The following is an 18,920-nucleotide window of genomic DNA, read 5'->3' as shown; positions in this document are numbered from 1 at the left end:
TCAAATCCGATCTGGGTCACTTTCGTATGTGGTACTGAATCCAATACATATCCGATGTTTTAGAAAGTGACTGCTGTTTGAACGGTCATGTCGCATTAAATCCGTCTTTTACGTCACTGACAAAAGACAATTATCAGCACCGGAGAAGCACCCGAGAAGACATCGCGAACGCTTCCTGGCCATCCAGTGTAGATGTCAGTGAAACTGTTGGGAAGACAACGTGAATATTTTATTTGTACTGTATAATCTGCAGATTCTGACAGAAATCTGCAACTATCCTTTGAAGCACCGCTCCTCTCTAAAACAGCAATAAGGATCATTATTAGGTTATCTGCATTATTATGTAAATAACAAAATAACTTAAAGCAAAAATTGGGAAACGTAAAGTCCGAAGTCTTTATATTAAGGGCCATCAGTCAAACAATACTCTTTGCTCTGGGTCTAAACAGAGCGCGTTGTCTTCTTTTGCGCATGCGGGCCGCTTTGAGCATTCACACTAGAGCGCGTTTGCTGTCGCATTTTAGTTGTAGTGTGAACGAGCAGACAAAAGAATTGGATTTGATCAAAAAGTCGGAATTGAGCATTAAGACCTGTAGTGTGAACGTAGCCTATATCACTAAATGCAGTTTTTTGCTGCCATCTAATTACCTGGTTAGAAATTTACATCAACAAATCATGGAGTAGTTATACCTAATATATCACTGAGTGTATATCTGACAGTACTAGATTTTTTTTAGGTTTAATTTTAATATGCACATTGAGATTACATGTAATTAAATGTGCTATATAAATACAATTGCTAGCAGTATGAGTTTAAAAAAAGAAAATCAACTCAACAGAAAATGACAAAAAGACGTTGTAATGGCACTGCCTCATCCAGGACCTTTATCACAGGATGTTTTCTTGTTATAAGACAGAATGTAATTATGTGTCATATCGCACACACACATATATGGTATACTTACAAGCCTTTGTTAATCTCAGTACTGCTAACATGGCGTCCCAGCTCGGTCTAATTGAATTTCACAGAGGCAAAACCATCTGGCCACTGACAGCAGAGCAAGGAAGGCGTGTGCATGTGGCAACCCTGCGGTCAAGGTTACGTTCGGTACCATCATCATTATCATCATTAACAACCAGACCACAGTAACTCAGCAGACCCCCAACTGGCCTCCGTACACATCAACTCAGTGTGACATTTCCCAAAGTGGATAAAGGCTGTTTAACGAGCAAAATTTTGTTCTGGCTGTTTTGTTGGAGCTCACAGGTGGTAAAGGTGAACCGCACCGAATGAGCAGGATGAGGATTTGGCGTGTAACTTAGCCAGGAGGTGCTTAGTGGGAGGATAAAGAGATGTCTCAACAAGGATTCGGCTGTTTGCCATGAGATTTTGTGAAGATATTCATGATCCCCAGAGAGCATTTCCCCGTAATACAGGCAATCTTCTAACATTCATTCTATTGTTCACATCAGGTCCAAAGAATCACTTTATCAAAGGTTTGTTCAGTTACAAGTGACTAGTACCAATAACAGAAGACTTCTAGTTCCAAAATAATCCATCCAATCTTATTACTTCTTTGGCTGCACAACCTTAACACCCGAAGCTATCACCCTTAGTCTGCTGTTTTTAGTTTTTTATTCCCTCTCTTACTTACACTCTAAAGCATTTTCATGCCTTGTAATAATAACATGTCATTATGGGTTTTTCTAAAGCATTGTTTAAAATAAAGGCCTATGAAGATTCAAGTGAAGGGAGAGAGGAAAACCTGCAGTTTTGTTATCTGTCCTCATCTTTAAGCTTGATCTGTAAAGACTTTGGGACTGAGTGCTTACTTTTCATTGTGTCCAGGTATGTGCGATACTTCAACGGCCTTCTGTCAGGACACATAAAAATCAACAACAAGCCTCTGTTCCTGCATCACGTCATCATGCACGGCATACCTAACTTTGAGTCCAAAGGAGGTGAGCATCTACCAGTAAATTAAAAAAAAAAAACCTAGAAAAAACTGTTTTTCTTGAACACATTTCAGATTTCTTATTTATATCACTTCACAGGTTGCCGTCCTTTCCTGAAAATCTACCAGGCAATGCAACCAGTCTACACGTCAGGAATATAGTATGGGATTTTTTATTCTAGTTTAGCGTGGTTTGTGTTTGAATTCAGGCATAAAATGAACCTGTGAGGTGAAAAGTAATTTTATTTTAAAGGTTAGTGTTTTGTCTTTTTAACTGTAGCAATGTGCAAGGGGACAGCAACACCAGTATCTGTATCACCATTGAACCTGGACTGCTTCTTAAGGGAGACATCCTGGTAAGATAACAAAAAATGTTTCTTTACTTAAGCAACAGTTTCCTTCCATTTACCTTTTTTCTTTACATTTTCCTAATATTATATAGAGTCTCATGATGTTTCTCCATTTTTTCTCTATTATCTGTTAAACTTAGCTCAAGTGTTACCACAAGAGATACAGAAGCCCAACCAGAGATGTTGTGTTCAGGGTGCAGTTCCATACTTGTGCCATCCATGATCTTGGGGTGGTTTTTGGGAAGAGTGAGCTGGACGAGACCTTCAAAGGTAATTTTAATTTGGGTGGATTTACACAACACACTGTTTGACACTTAAAAACATACAGTTGTATAGAGTTTTTGTGAATCAAGGTTATGTATCTCAAAAAGGGTTATTTTTTAAAAATACACAAGATTAGCACTGATATGGCAAACGCTTTATGACTTATGTGTTTATACACAAAAGACTGGTGGTGTTCACTGTCCTAGTGTTGACCTAGACTAATCAAAATGTTACCTCAAGACTGTATAATGGCTTCAGTGTCTGACGCTCTTCTATCTGCTGCTTGGATCTCTGGTTTGCAGCATGGAAAAATTCATGGGTCCTGATGCAGGAGGACAGTGTTCCCCACAGTTTCACAGTAAACAGGGTCCTCTGGTGGTGAAGCAGAAAGCATTCACTTACAGTAATACTGTGATTATGGTGATAAGTAACCAGAGATTTCTTATTAAAGGAAGATCAAATTCACACTAAATTTGCACAATTGATTTGAATTTGGATAAGTAATTTAGATTCATACAGAAAAACTGTAAAATAGTAAACCCTATGTATAATAAATTGTAACCGTGCCTTTGTTTGATGTGAAATCCACACATGCTTTCATGGTTTTAAAAAACAAAGATTTTCTCGCTGTGTGTGTCTGCAGATGAGAGGTTTCCAGAGTATGGGAAGGTGGAGTTCGTGTTCTCATACGGACCGGAGAAAATCAAAGGTAATCCATTTTTGGAAAGGAGAAATTGATTGTTAACATCACATGTTTTTTTCAACATTTAGAACTGAGATCTGATGTATTAGCCATTGCAAGTTTTTTATTTTTATTTTCAAAATTCAAAAAAATAATTTTCTTAAAATGTATTATTTTAATTGAAGCTCTCGGAGAATACCAGGGGTTCATAAGTGTGCATGTATGCAGGCCCTGAATTTATTAGACCACCTGTTATAAAAATAAAACAGGAAAATGGATATATGTAAACTAACTACGTATATGTAGTTATTTATTAGGTAAATAAGATACTGAATGCACATTATCGCCCCCAAATCTGAGCCGGCACAAAAACAGTGATATCAGCTCTTAATCAAAAAACAATAGTGTGCTTTCCTTCCTTTTTTTCCGCTGTTTTGTTAAACAGCAAATTTGAAAGTTCATGGAAAAGAACAATATTTATGTGCACAAATGTTTGGATTAACCATTACAGATACAGTGGGGCAAAAGAGTATTTAGTCAGCCACCGATTGTGCAAGTTCCCCCACTTAAAATGATGACAGAGGTCAGTAATTTGCACCAGAGGTACACTTCAACTGTGAGAGACAGAATGTGAAAAAAAAATCCATGAATTCACATGGTAGGATTTGTAAAGAATTTATTCGTGAATCAGGGTGGAAAATAAGTATTTGGTCAATAACAAAAATACAACTCAATACTTTGTAACATAACCTTTGTTGGCAATAACAGAGGTCAAACGTTTACTATAGGTCTTTACCAGGTTTGCACACACAGTAGCTGGTATTTTGGCCCATTCCTCCATGCAGATCTTCTCAAGAGCAGTGATGTTTTGGGGCTGTCGCCGAGCAACACGGACTTTCAACTCCCGCCGCAGATTTTCTATGGGGTTGAGGTCTGGAGACTGGCTAGGCCACTCCAGGACTTTCAAATGCTTCTTACGGAGCCACTCCTTTGTTGCCCGGGCGGTGTGTTTTGGATCATTGTCATGTTGGAAGACCCAGCCTCGTTTCATCTTCAAAGTTCTCACTGATGGAAGGAGGTTTTGGCTCAAAATCTCACGATACTTGGCCCCATTCATTCTGTCCTTAACACGGATCAGTCGTCCTGTCCCCTTGGCAGAAAAACAGCCCCATTGCATGATGTTTCCACCCCCATGCTTCACAGTAGGTATGGTGTTCTTGGGATGCAACTCAGTATTCTTCTTCCTCCAAACACGACGACTTGAGTTTATACCAAAAAGTTCTACTTTGGTTTCATCTGACCACATGACATTCTCCCAATCCTCTGCTGTATCATCCATGTGCTCTCTGGCAAACTTCAGACGGGCCTGGACATGCACTGGCTTCAGCAGCGGAACACGTCTGGCACTGCGGGATTTGATTCCCTGCCGTTGTAGTGTGTTACTGATGGTGACCTTTGTTACTTTGGTCCCAGCTCTCTGCAGGTCATTCACCAGGTCCCCCCGTGTGGTTCTGGGATCTTTGCTCACCGTTCTCATGATCATTTTGACCCCACGGGATGAGATCTTGCGTGGAGCCCCAGATCAAGGGAGATTATCAGTGGTCTTGTATGTCTTCCATTTTCTGATGATTGCTCCCACAGTTGATTTTTTCACACCAAGCTGCTTGCCTATTGTAGATTCACTCTTCCCAGTCTGGTGCAGGTCTACAATTCTTTTCCTGGTGTCCTTCGAAAGCTCTTTGGTCTTGGCCATGGCGGAGTTTGGAGTCTGACTGGTTGAGGCTGTGGACAGGTGTCTTTTATACAGATGATGAGGTCAAACAGGCGCCATTCATACAGGTAACGAATGGGGGACAGAAAAGCTCCTTACAGAAGACGTTACAGGTCTGTGAGAGCCAGGGATTTTCCTTGTTTGAGGTGACCAAATACTTATTTTCCACCCTGATTTACGAATAAATTCTTTACAAATCCTACCATGTGAATTCATGGATTTTTTTTTCACATTCTGTCTCTCACAGTTGAAGTGTACCTCTGGTGCAAATTACTGACCTCTGTCATCATTTTAAGTGGGGGAACTTGCACAATCGGTGGCTGACTAAATACTTTTTTGCCCCACTGTATGTAAGAAATTATTTTTGTAATTACCAATATTGTTAATTTAGGGCAGCTGTGTCATAGACCTTACATTGGGTGGTGGTTTAAATGTGTCAGTGTGTTAAAATATGATACTTCTTTCTTTTAAAAAAAAAAATGTTTATAAAGGAACTATTTACATTAATAAACTTGATGCGAAAGCATAATGTACGTTAATGTAAATGCATCAGAGTCAACCAAAGAATCCGTTGAGAGTAAAAGTCATGAGAAATGTGTTAGCATAAAAAATAAAATAGCAAAAAGAAAACGTAGTGATAACAGAAGATTTATCCCAAACAAATCAATGTTGTGTTTGAAAAAACACTATTTAAGAATAAAACAACATTTGTTATTTAAGCGTAATGAATTTTATACACAAATACTTTAATATAAAAATGCTGATTAATCAAAAGTGGTTTTTCCCAATAACAGAGTGTAAGTCAATATAGCCACAAACCACTGATAGAGGAACTCCATTTCAAATGTACAGACTAATAGAAGATAACTTATTATTAAATGTTTTAGGCCATTCCAACCTCAAATATTGTCGCTGTATATAAACGTTCTAATATGACAGTGCCCTGTATGATGATGTTACTTGTGTGAACCACAGGCCTGAGTCACTTGGAGAATGGGCCGAGTGTTTCAGTGGACTACAACACCCAGGACCCTCTGATCCGCTGGGACTCATATGAGAGTTTCAGCCATCGCTGTGAGGAAGCTGCAGATGCTGACCACGGTATGCAAATGACATACAGTGACTATTTTGGAGAGGCGAAATTCTAAATAGGGAAAAATGTCAACCAGGTAACCTGACTTTTTTGAATGAACCACCTGGATAGGAGATTACTGCTTTTTGTACACACTGGAATATACAAATATGAAGAAGACTGAAACAGAAAACAGAAACAAAATCATATATATAGTTTGTAATAATAATAATAATACATATAAGTACCAACCTATCTTTCACAGATAAATCAAGTTCCTCACCCTTATCAGATCAAGATCTAGAGCCTTGACCAAAGGGAAGGATTTCCTGTAAAGCCCTACACCCTCCTCCTCCTCCTCCTGCTACTCTCCCAGCTTGTCAGTTAGGACTTTAAATAGCTGCTGAAGAAATAGGGGGCGTCAGTCACCCTGTTACTGGCTGCTCCCTCCCTGAGGGGGGTGTAACTTAAAACACCACCGGGCCTAACTCCCGCAAGTGCCCCTATTCATTTCTCTCCACTCTGAGCTATTGCTTCTGTGCCAGGAGTCCAGAACTTAAAATGCGGGCACTCCATAAAATGCTAAACACCCATTATAGAAGCTGTGTTTGTTTTTTTTATCTAAAGTATTTTTTACTTCAGAGCCCTGATTTTTGAAATATGGCACAAAGAAAGGAATGTTTGCTTGTCTGATTGTCAGCCATGTAATGCAAAAGTACGCATGTCCTTGTAGCTTATGTTGTAGCTTTCTCACGAATATGCTACAAACCTACTTTACATAGCGTTTGGCTTTTGTTAATGTTTATATATCCAGTGTGCAAATGAACAACTGGAGAAGTGGAATCACTAACACATCATCATCATCATCACTGCTTCTGCAGTTCGTAAAATGTATTTTTGGCTACTTACAATAGCTGCCAGTCTGGCACGGTCCCTTGGATCCTCTCAGTAATGATGAGATTCATGATTACTGCTGTTAATCAAAGAAATCTGCACAAACAGGAGGATGTAGTCACCCTTGGTTGAGTCAGGACTTGGCAGTCTTTGTAGTGCTGCGTCCACTTTTATATATGGGATTTTTTTCTTCCAGCTTTGCAAAGACCCATTTCATTTTTATGAACATCCCCAGAGAACCGTTGCAGTAATTGCTGTGCTGCAGGAAGGTCAGTGGGAATCGCCAGGATTGCAAGTTTGATCCTAATTGAATGGGCAGCGGTGTTCGCAGCACTCAGCAGAAAAAAATAACAAAAAACTCCCAGCCAGTGTATTCATCTCTCTAATTGCAGGCTTCGCTCTTACACTTGGATGCGGGCGTGTGGATGCTGAGTCGAGACTTGCGCAGGAATATGGTGTCTGTATTCACAAGGTTTGGATCGACAGGGGATGCTCTGTACCTTAGTTGTTTTGGAAGACACAAAACTGAAAATGCAAGATTCAAAGAATTGGTTAACACAAGACTGGTGAACAATCTTCTTTTTGGCGTTTGATAAAATATAACCACCTCTGTGAAAAAAGGTTAATCACGTGTACGATGTACATTTGAGTTGGCAAGCCCACACAAACTCCAAACTCTTATAAGCTCTATGACAGAATGGCCTATTTTTAACTGCTCCAGCTCAGTGGACAATGATCACTCGTCGGGTCTCATTTAAATAATTGAACAAACGCTTCATCCTCAGGTGTTGATGTCTGAATACTTTTGAGGTTTGGCGAGCTCTTCCTGACGCCATTTTTAACAGTCCACTGACCTTGGAAATCCAGTTGAGAGAACTCGGTGAAAGACGGTCATCTTAAAAAGGTCTGAAGGATTTGGTAGCTTAGAGATGTGTGTGGTTCATACTGACGCACAGGCACATGGACAAAAAAAGGAGAGGAGTCTGGTATGTGCCCGGCTGTTTGTATTATACAGTGTTTTTTGCTCTATATGGGCATGCAAGCTGGTCTGTGTGCTTGTAAATATTTGCATGTTAGTGCAGCTCTGTTGCAGTTTTTCATGAGGTATGCAGGAGTGCATGTTTATGTAGTGCACCTTGTGTTTGTCGGCTTCCCTTTGCTCCACTAGAAGCCCTGTGGTCTGGAGGCAGCTGTTGGCCCAGAGGTCAAATCAGTAAAAAGGCAACCATTTTGCCCAATGGGTGGCCATAGAGATTTGTACCTCAGCTTGGCTGCTAACCCCTTAAGAAGACAACATTTTCCAAGGATAAACTAATAATCATAGCTCCGAACCTCTAACTGGTCTGGTCTTGTCATCACTAATGGCCTGGCTAAAAAGCCAAGGAACACGCTATTGTAGCAGAATTGAGGGATTTCATGACAGGTGGGGGTAGAAGACCTGAGCCATCACTCATTTCTTGCATTTGGTTCGCAGGGAGTCCGATTTTTTTTTAAACTTTTTTTAACATTGTCTTGAGCAACAGCTGTCCAACTTTCTGAAGGTTTTTCAATGTTTTTCCTTGGACATTGGCAGTTTTTTCACTCATTTTCAGCCCAATCCTTGTACGTGAACATTTTCCAGATTGTTTTTTTAAGTATATAATTATTAAGAAACTTAACACTGACCTATGAGTTTTTAATAATTAACAAAAAAATATTGTTTAAATTGTATTGTATTTTAAATTGTGAAAACTTGGTGTATCTTGGCATTTTGCGCAGTGGCTGGCCAAAAAAATACCTACAGCAAATGAACAGTATCTGAAAGTCATGTCCTTAAGAAATCAGAAAAGCTGATCCTTCTACTGTTCACTAAAGCCTCGTTAGAAGTGGTCTCAGTGGAAGGGCGGCTGTCAGGAACCTATTCTTAGTGAAGGGAAACAGGGAGAAAAGACTGAGGTATGAAAATTACACAAAAACTTGTCTGATGGAGTGTTGAATCCAAATCATCATCAGTATGTATGTTGGAGGTCAGGAAAGAGGTACAACACTGTCTACAGTGTCATGGTTTGGGATACATTTCACTTTTAAGAAAATCTCTAACACCACTGACTGAATTACAAACACATAACAGTACCACCAGAGTTCGATCCAACATGCAATACCAACTGGAAAACATTTTATTCAAAAATGAACGCTGTAAATCATGGATTGGCCTCTCCACCTTAACATTGCTGAAGCAGTTTGAGATCATCTTGACAGATAAACATACTATATTTTCATGTATGTTCAAACATTTTAATAAATCACTGTGCCTATACCGCATTTTCCTACCAAAATACAAAAGAATGAAGGATGACTCCAGACTTTTGCAGTAAAGGACACAATATGTTTGATTTAGGCATAATTAGTCTCCATCAGTATCAAAGCACTGATACAAATATCAAATATATTTGGACCCCTTTCGCTATATTTTATGAAGTCTAATGAATTAACACCATCATTTGGTGCTGGATACATTTGTGTTTTGTAATTCAGTCCTTAAGAGTTTGCAGTAACATTTAGAAGTGCTTCCTCACCTTCATCAGGTTTTCCATAAGTTTCTAAAGAATCATAAGAGCATTACATAAAATGATTGTTAGATAACTCATCTATAAAGAATGGAAACAGCCTCTAAAAACAACCTTGCCACTGGAGAGTGTGTCTGTGTGTGTTTCTGTGTCTGTGTGGTGTACAGTAGGGCAGCATGCCCACTGACAGCGCAGGCCGCCTTCCTCGTTCGCCGGCCTCCTCCCATATTTGGCTGGGGCTGAGCCCTGAAACATGTCTGGAATAGCTGGATAGAGACCGACAGAGAGACAGAGACAGAGAGGCTGAGAGAAGCGAAGACGTTTTACATTTGAGGCGTAATACAAGTGAGGATTTGATTTGAGACTGTGAGGTCTGAGTGCATTGGGAAAAGAAAAAAAAATAGTGACAGAATTAGGAATGACATAAAGTCAAGGACAGAAGAAGAGCAGCTGGAAAGCACTGACTGGTGAGTGGTTCTGTGTAGCCTTTCAATTACCACTAGCAACTTTCTTAACTTTAAATCTCTGTCAATCTCAAGTAATTGTGTCAGATGTTTTCAAGTTGTATATATTTTTTTAATTATATTGTTGCTATGTTTTTCTCTGGATAAACTCCTTTTTATGGTATTTCATTTTATATATACATCACTTTGCTTTTAGACTAGCATCTCCTTGCACTGTTGCCCAGAAAAAATTACAGAGAGAGAGTACACATTTCTGTCTATTCGGTCTATAGTTGAGTCTGTTTGTCTGTTTATTAGGTTTCCATGTCGACAGTGTTGCTTCCTGTGTGTTTGGCACCTATGTGGCATAAAATGACTCATGGAGCGAGCAATTTGTGTGTGGAACATTTTATGAGCGGGCTGCAATTTGGGTACACCAAAACTATTAGGGACCTCGGTTGGCTGGTAACGTCGTGTGAGCTGCAGAAAGCTTGGACTGTGACACAGTTCATGTAGGAATGAATTTCCTTTTAAAACGATGTTTGAACAATCGTAACTTTTGTAGTGAGTTGAAAATTTGGCCGCATGAGATGATACAAAATTATACAAGATTATATTCCAAGATCTGTTTAAAAACTGTTACGCGAGATTAAACTGTTGAGTCTGACTTACCTTCAGTTGCTCAGCAGATACTCATTGACAGATGATCCCTAATTAGACTCGACTTAATCATTCTCTCTCTGCTTGAGCGGGCAGCGGTGTGTCTGAAGCACACAGGCCGACACCAAACAGCTGTTCTGACTTGGACAAACACAGTGTGTGGTACTGCAGGCTGATAGTAACCTCCCTGCCTGTTATCCTAACGGAAACCCAGCTTCTGCATTCTGTGTCGCTCCAGTGACAGACAGACACTGGTTGTGGTGTTTTTTTTCCTCAGTCATTGCCATTATTTATTATTAAAAAGCTATATAATTGAATTGAGAACATTTACTGACAGATCTACTGTACACATTAAACGTTTGCAGAGATAAAACCCTGAGACATGGAGCGCAGTGGGGTATTTTAAAAGCAGCCTGCACGTGTGTGCCTCACATGACCACATAATGCTTCTAGTTAGACTTCTTGCTGACAGCACAGTGAGCGGTGGCAGCAGGTTCAAATCCCAGCAATGGAAACCCTGCTGAGCGTGTCCCCATCTCTTAATGCCTCCTTTCTCCTACTGTCTGCCTCGATGTCTCCGTGTAGCTTTATATAAATTCTCGCTGTCTGCCACCCTGCTTTTTCCCATTTTTCAAACAGCTTTGGTCAACGCAGGCTCATTTATGACTGTTAGTATCCAGTATGTAACATACATTTTACTCATGTTAAGTTGTCAAATATTAAGAAATGTGTCATAAAAAAACAGAAAAAAACCCGCACATTTGTATATCGGTGCTATAGGAATGCAGCAGAGGTAAATATGGTCGTGGAAAGCTCTGACAGAGTCAGGGGATGACAGACCGGCACCTGTGCAGACAGCATGCAGATGATGATGTCTTGATGATGTCACGTGTGCCAGTTAGCAGACCACGCCACGTCCAGAGACAGGCACGCCAGATATGCTGGTGTGATTCTAATTCTGATGTTCTGCTCATCACATACTGACGCTTTATTGGGACCTGTTGCTGTCACATTTGAATGCCCTGACATGCAGCATTTTGCTTCAGAAAGGCATGTGACAGGATGATGAAGCCTAGGAAAACATTACATTTCAGGACAAATATAGCCTTTGACAATCTTTTGCCCCTGACCCTGAACTGGATGGATGGATGTTTGGTTGGATATTACACATTACTCATTACTTTTCTTAAGAGTTACTTAATTGCATGCCAGAGAAAGTAATCAGCTGCACTACTCCAGTGTTAATTTTGCTGACCAAATTTTCTCCCGCCAACCTTTTATTTTCTGACAAAAACAAGACAATAGCTAAGTAAAAACTCATGCTCGAGCACAAAAACGGTGATGAAAGGAATAAAAAGGAGATGAAAATGTTCTGGAGTGATGAGAGCCAATCATAACTTGTAGAAAGCTGGGAAGAGTTTGGAAATGACCCAATCAGAAACAGTCTCCTTGTAAGATTCGATGCACACATTTGATCTGCCACCAGGAATTGGTACAGCTTCAAAATTTCTCTCAAAATTAGCACTCGTTACATTTCTTAAATTACCCAGAAAGCAATATTTACCTGTTAATTGTTATGTAATTACTAAATGTAATAACAGTAATGTATTATGTTACTGTTACTTAAAAAATGTACTGTTACTTAATGACACTTGTTATTTTGTAACTGCTCACTACCTTGTTGTGCTTAAGCAGTTTCTGCTTCCTGTTTTTGCTTTTCTTCTCACCACTTTCATTTCCTCTTCTACCTTTCCAAACATTGTTGTGCATTTCAAGTTTAAATTCTACATTTTCATGATTTCTAGTGTTATTGCTTTTTGTGCGGCCTTGTGCATGTTTACTGGAACTTGCCTTTCAGCAGTGTTCCTCTTCTGCGTGCGACCTCTAGATTGGGAATAAAGATTTGGATATTTTAACTTTTACTTGTTACTGGTATTCAGAGCTCCTGTCTTTTTCTCCTGCAGCAACTAGAACATGTTATCAATTATACTGTAGAAAACAGCACATTGAAATCCACACTTTAAATCCCTGCTAATGACATTTTTGTACAGATGGACCCACGTTGCAACACAAATTTGCAATAATGGTACTTCATGGCCTCCTATTGTTGTTATCGCCCTTATTTTACATCGAGCTTCACCCCAAAATGGTAAAAATGGTTCTTTGAGGTTTAGCTTAACAAGAAATCCCATATCTTCCAATCTCCAGCTTGATCTGACAGTTCTTCTCTTGCATGAATAAAAATGAGTTGACATGAATCAGATGCTGCTGGCAGACGGTCAGACATAGCTTTTTATGACAGTTACTCAGATGACAGAGAGACAGATGGATGACATCACCCTGAAAGTAATCTCGGAGACAGACACTGATACAGACGCATCACCTCAATTCAAACTGTGACAGCCGGACAGTGACAGATAGACCGAGAGACAGACATGGCAAATATAAAACCACGGCAGCGACAGTTTTCCTTGTGCCAGTCACTGATACGCCAACCATGACACCTTTTCACCGATGGACTGTCACATCATCCTGTCTCACTTTCTCTCTGATTTTCTGCTGTGAAGTCCAGGACGTGGCTGAAATTTTTGTTTTTAGAAAAGTAAAATAGCTCAGCTTGGCTTTAATAGATTTGTATTTTTTCAGGAATTTTCAATAAAAAAACACACATATATGTTTTAAAATTAATGATTCCATAACTGAAATTGATGCACAATATTTGCAATATCACCCTCACGCTCACACACACACATATACACACATGAACACAGCTCTTTAGGGCAAGTCAGTCATTTGTCAGTCAAACCCAGTCACCCTCTGGTGGCATGCAGACTTGCCGTCGTCACGGTGGTATGAAAGCTGTGAAGGTGAATGTCACATCCTCCTGTGCGACATTGGATGAGTTGCTGACATCACCGCATGTATGTATATAGATGTTTGTGCATGTGCAGGCCTGCCTCTGTATGTTCAAAGCTTTGTTGCCAGTCATGATCTTATTGGATCATTTAATATAGTCAAGTAAAAAATGTGCATAACGATTTAGGAGCTTGTAGAACCACCTTTAGCAAAATTATTGCACTTTGAAGTGATTGTTTTATGTGCATGACTTTCACATTATTTTGGAGGAATTTTGGCTCACTCTTATTTACATTGGCTTCAGTTCAATGATATTTGCAGGCAATCGTTTATGCACAGGTTTCATAAGATCCTGCCACATTATTTTAATCACACTGAGGTCTGTGCTTTGACTGGACAATTGTGATACCTTCATTCTGCCATTCTGTGGTAGATGTGTTGCTGCGCTTGAGATCATTGTCCTGTTACATGACCCAGCCAAGCTTTCGCCATTGGGACAAATGGCCTCACATTTGACTCTAGAACACTTTGCTATACAGTGGAGTTCATGGTCTAATGCAAGTTACCCAGGTCCTGTGACTGTAAAACAATCATCACCCCTCCACCACCATTCTTGAGAGTTGATGATGAGGTCTTTTGTGCACATGTGCTGGTTCTGTCTGCACTTTTGTCTAATCTGTCCAAAGGACATTGTTCTAGAAGTCATTGGGTTTGTAAAGATTCACCTGTGATAACCTAAAACAAACTGTCATTTTTAAAATAAGGTGTTTTTCCTGGAAACCATACTAAACACACTTGTTCAGTCTTTTTTCAAATTGTACCCTCATGAAACCTGTAGAGTCTGAGGTGTAGCTCTTGAGTTTCTTTGCAGTTTTTCTGAGCATTGTCTGACCTTGATGGAACATCCACTCCTGGAACGACTGCGGCATTGTGTTTACACACCTGAATGCTCCCATCCAGCAAACTGCCAAAACTCCTCACTTCACACTGATGATCAATTAATCAAGTCCATTTTGTTTAAAAACAGAAGCTCTTAATTCCTGTGGAATCAGCAGCGATGTAATTACCCCACTGTGTGCATAGAGTAATGTAAAAACTTCACTGTATGTCTTTGAACTTATTCTACAACATAGCTAAAATAAAGTCAATTATATTTAATACATTAAATTACCAATAAAATGTACACCTTAGAATTCTAAAACTATTATATTACACAGAAAATAGAAACATTTGAAATGTGAGTTACAGTGCTTCCTGTTGCAAAACACAGTGAAAATGTTTTCACAGTTGACAAAGCTAACTGTTAGGCAGACACACTCCCAATTTCAAAAAGACCTTCATTGAAGAGGTAACATTATCCGTGTCCACGAAAGCTATAATTTCACGCCTCTTTTCTAAGTGGGTGAGAGACACCCCATATGGGTCCATTTAATCTTGCACATAAACTTTAAATGTGCTTCTATATTTAAATCTGTCTATTTTGAAAAAATGGCTCCTATATTTTAGAAGGTCACGGTCTGCCCTTTAGGCGTGTTCAGCTTATCTTAAGGTTGCAACCCTTGAACACCACGGCACAGCTGGGAATCTGTGTAATTTTGTATAGTCAGTAATTTACATAGAAAACTGTATCATCTGTATAAAAATTACATTCAATATGAACAAATTGACCAATATTCTATCACTATGCCAACAAATCAAGTTTGAACTCTACTTAAATGAATCAGAGAGAACATGCTGGATAACTAAATTATTTTTGTTTTGTAAGAAAAAAAACAATACATGTTGGAACAGAAATATTGTACATATGACACATGTTGACAGTATACAGTATCAAATGATATGCTAACTACAGTATGTTTTAATTGAGATATAGGTATGTAGGCAAATGGGACACTTCAATCAACCTGTCTGCTAATCCTGAATGTACTAACAATGTGTGTAATCTCCATCCCAGCTGGATGGATATGGCAATAACAGTTTGTGTAGCACGTTGTCTATTTATAATAAGCTATTGGACGCAGGTGTTTAAATGGCTTTTTAATTGTTTCCAAGGCTGTGATGTAGCAATGAGACACTCAAGTGAACACTTAAGAGAATACAGCTCAGAGCCAGGTGCTACGTGTGGATGTATGCGTGTCCACGTGCAACACAGCATGAGTAATGCCTCTGGCACTTTCGTGAAAAAGGACAGCACCTGTTACTTGAGGGAATACAAAGCATGCACAGGCACAGGTTTGAGTGTGTGAGTAAGAGAGACTGAAAGACTCTGACCAAGTCAAAAAAGGGTTTTTTTTTCTTGCTTCAATATGTTCAAATATTTCTTTGAGCTGATTTGGCTTCATCTACATATTAAAAATAGTAGTAGTGATGGCATGGCATTGTCCTTTTGCAGCAGAAGGAATGGCATGTTATACTTGTTAACTGGTGTAAGAAGCAAGCGGTAAGCTATTTGTGTTAGCCAAGGCTTGGTGACTCAACCAATCTAATTTGAGGCCCACTGCAGCTATTTATCGACACTATAAGAAAGCAATTTGTTCTATGCAGCTGGAGAGCTGCTTGTTTGTGTCATTCATAATAATGGTCACTGGATTAAATATCACACTGGAGCTCTGCTCCCTAACATTGACGGTACTGCGATAGGGACCAGGCTGGGACATGATATATCTTTTGACTGTTGACATAGTTGGACATTAAATGTATTACTATGTCCGTATTTCATAAGCAAAGTCAAATCTAGGACATGTCATCTTTAGTCCTTTGGCCAGTGCTGAGACTTAAGTAGCTTCTGATAAGTTTGGCTATCCATATTTCTAAATATTGCAAACATAAAAAAATCCATATATTCTTGTATTAATGCCCTTCTCTCAGGCAGTAATGACATCATTATACTATAACGGTCTTATAATATTACATAATTGCTGGACTTTTCTGATGATAGAAGCTCTGACATCCCGAAATTGATAGCTGACTGCCTAAAATATGTGACAGGTTTTCAGCCAATGCATGAAATCCTATTATTCTGTCAGACGTTGCTTGCATCTTGGAGAAATGCGTGAGGAGTGCTCTGGATCCTGTGCCTTCCCGTACTGGCCAGGAGATGGCAGGTCAGATTGTCTGAAAACTTTCATTCTTGCAAGACAGTAGTGAAAACAATACATTTTCTATGTGACACATTCCCAAAAACATCTCAGGTTTAGCAGAAATTGCGTATTCTGAAACAGAAACAATGATCATTGCCTGGCTGAAGGGAACTCTGGCAGGCTGGTTATTCGCAGCATGCTCATCCCTTGATATTCCAGATGAAGGTCAAGCTCTTTTAACACTAGTCTACCCCTCTTCCTTTACGCTACATCTGGAGCAGATGTGCATACCACTTAATGTTTGTCTCCCAATGTATGCACATACCAGCATGAGTCTGGGACGAGTGTAAAAATGTAGTGAAAGTCTCGAATTGTTTGGTTCTGTTCTTTTCAATGTGACATCTAAACAAGTTAAAAACAAAAAATACCAAAAATAAAAATACCCCAAACCATCTTTAAAAAGATGAAATTCACTACAGAAACAATCACCCTGTGAGTCAGAGACTGGTTTCACTTTTGTAATTTTATCCCACTGGCTCATTTAACATTTGTTAGTTGGCGAGACCAAATTAGGTATTTGTGGGTCTGTTAGATTTTTGATCCACTGGAAGCTGATACTACACTGTTACCCAGATGCTGCTGCTCTGTGCGTTTTTAGTTTGTCCTATCTGAGCCATAACATGGCAAATGGCAGTGTTTGTTCCGATGATTTACAATCACTATGGGGTTAAATTGCAGCTGGAAAAGTGCCATCCTGGCTTAGTCAAGTCTAAAAGAGCATGTTTTATCAACCAGAACAAAGGCATTTCCAATTCTGTTAAAGGTCAGAAGGAGGAAAAGACCGAGAGCTCAGCTGGTGGCAAATATGCACAACCGATCTCTGAAAAGTCTTATGGTTCTAATATAATTAATAGAGTTTATGGGATTCTTTAAACAATAAAACCTCCCACTTATTAAGGATTTAAAGTTTAGGATGTGGGGGAGTGAGTGAGATGCATAGTATAGGGATCCCCCTAATGGCATTACCAGGCAGACAGATGGTGCAGGAGTTGTAGGTTTTTTTTTTCCAGGCACATGGGTGGAGGTAGAGGTGGTGACAGCGGTGGAGTTCCTCCCCCGCTGCCGGGAACGCTCAGTGATCATCCCAGAGTGCCAACTCACCCCTTGCGGGTGTTTCAGTGGTACAGCCCCACCTCGCTCCAGAAGAGCACATGTCGGGTGACATGAATCAGAGAGGACAGGGGGAGTGAGAGAAGAAGCTCAGCGGCAGAAGGTTTAGTCACTGAGAGACTTCGGAAGGACTTCCGAATTGTAGATTGAAACGGAATCACTGTTTTGAAAAGGAAATATTTAATCTTTCCTGATTTTTTTACTTAATCATCACAGAAAAAGAATTGGAAGTTTGATCTACAGGTAAGGATGTTTACATGAGTTTGATTTAAAATATAAATATGGGTTTTAGAACTTGAAGAAACTTAATATAAGAAACATCAATATTTAAAGTGTATATATTGCTGGCAAGAACAAAAAGATTCATTATTTTGGCTTAAATCTTTATGCGTAAGGCTTTGGAGTAATTCCGCAAGTCCAAACAAAATGTAACTGTAAACCTGGAATTATGCTCTCATAATGTGCCAACACTAAAAGCAACCACAGGAACAAACTGTGATTATGGCTTCCTCCCCTGTCCTCTCATTCTTGTTGCTACTGTGGCCGTGAGCTGTTGTTGACATGGGTTTGGAAATAGCTGAGGTCTGAGTGATTCACCATCTGTCCCCAGGGGTCGCTCAATTTGGAACACCCTACATATGAGCCATGCTTCTGTATATGTTGTGTATCACTTTGCATAAGCACACTAGATACTGAAAGCCACTGCTGTCGCATGACTTTCCTTCTTGTAAATATGTTGGTAGTACCACAGAATGACTTGTTGCTGGTGTAAAACTATATTTTTAAATAGTTTATCTTAACTTTTTAAAATACAGTTTAAAATACAATTAGACTGTGTATTTATTATATGGATAAAATATTGGAGCATATGGCATAAGACCTATCCTTTGGTGTTCATGTAAGGGGTGAACGGGAATAAAAAAAACCTCTAAGTGATATCTCTGTAGTAGCCAGGGGGTGCTTGAAAAGATTAGTTAATGTGAAAGTAAACTTGTGTTTGCAAAAAGTATGGCTAAACAGTCGAAATTGTCAGCCGAATATAACAATAGCTAGCTAAAAATCTCAATTTAATAATTCAATCGTCTTAGCGGAGTGTTACGCTCAGTAAGTATCGATGTATCTATGGATGCAACTTCCCTGTTGGCAACACATTTTTTGAAGACTACAAGCACAACAA

General features: G+C 39.4%; 1 protein-coding gene across 7 annotated transcripts in view; it reads left to right on the top strand.

The window, feature by feature from the left end:
• tns1a (tensin 1a) overlaps positions 1–18,920 on the top strand; it is a 120,449-nt gene that overhangs the window by 81,510 nt on the left and 20,019 nt on the right. For all 7 annotated transcript variants that reach the window (XM_035911818.2, XM_087836020.1, XM_087836021.1 and 4 more), the window contains 6 exons: positions 1,850–1,962; positions 2,056–2,116; positions 2,236–2,311; positions 2,446–2,575; positions 3,213–3,278; positions 5,998–6,123. In XM_035911818.2, coding sequence (XP_035767711.2) covers positions 1,850–1,962; positions 2,056–2,116; positions 2,236–2,311; positions 2,446–2,575; positions 3,213–3,278; positions 5,998–6,123 — 572 coding nt within the window. The remainder of the gene's footprint in view (positions 1–1,849; positions 1,963–2,055; positions 2,117–2,235; positions 2,312–2,445; positions 2,576–3,212; positions 3,279–5,997; positions 6,124–18,920) is intronic.

This window comes from Neolamprologus brichardi, chromosome 23, assembly GCF_056152115.1.
Source record: "Neolamprologus brichardi isolate AB-2024 chromosome 23, ASM5615211v1, whole genome shotgun sequence".
NCBI classification, from domain to species: domain Eukaryota; kingdom Metazoa; phylum Chordata; class Actinopteri; order Cichliformes; family Cichlidae; genus Neolamprologus; species Neolamprologus brichardi.
Note: the sequence above shows the minus strand (reverse complement) of the source record. Positions and strands in the feature narration are given on the sequence as shown.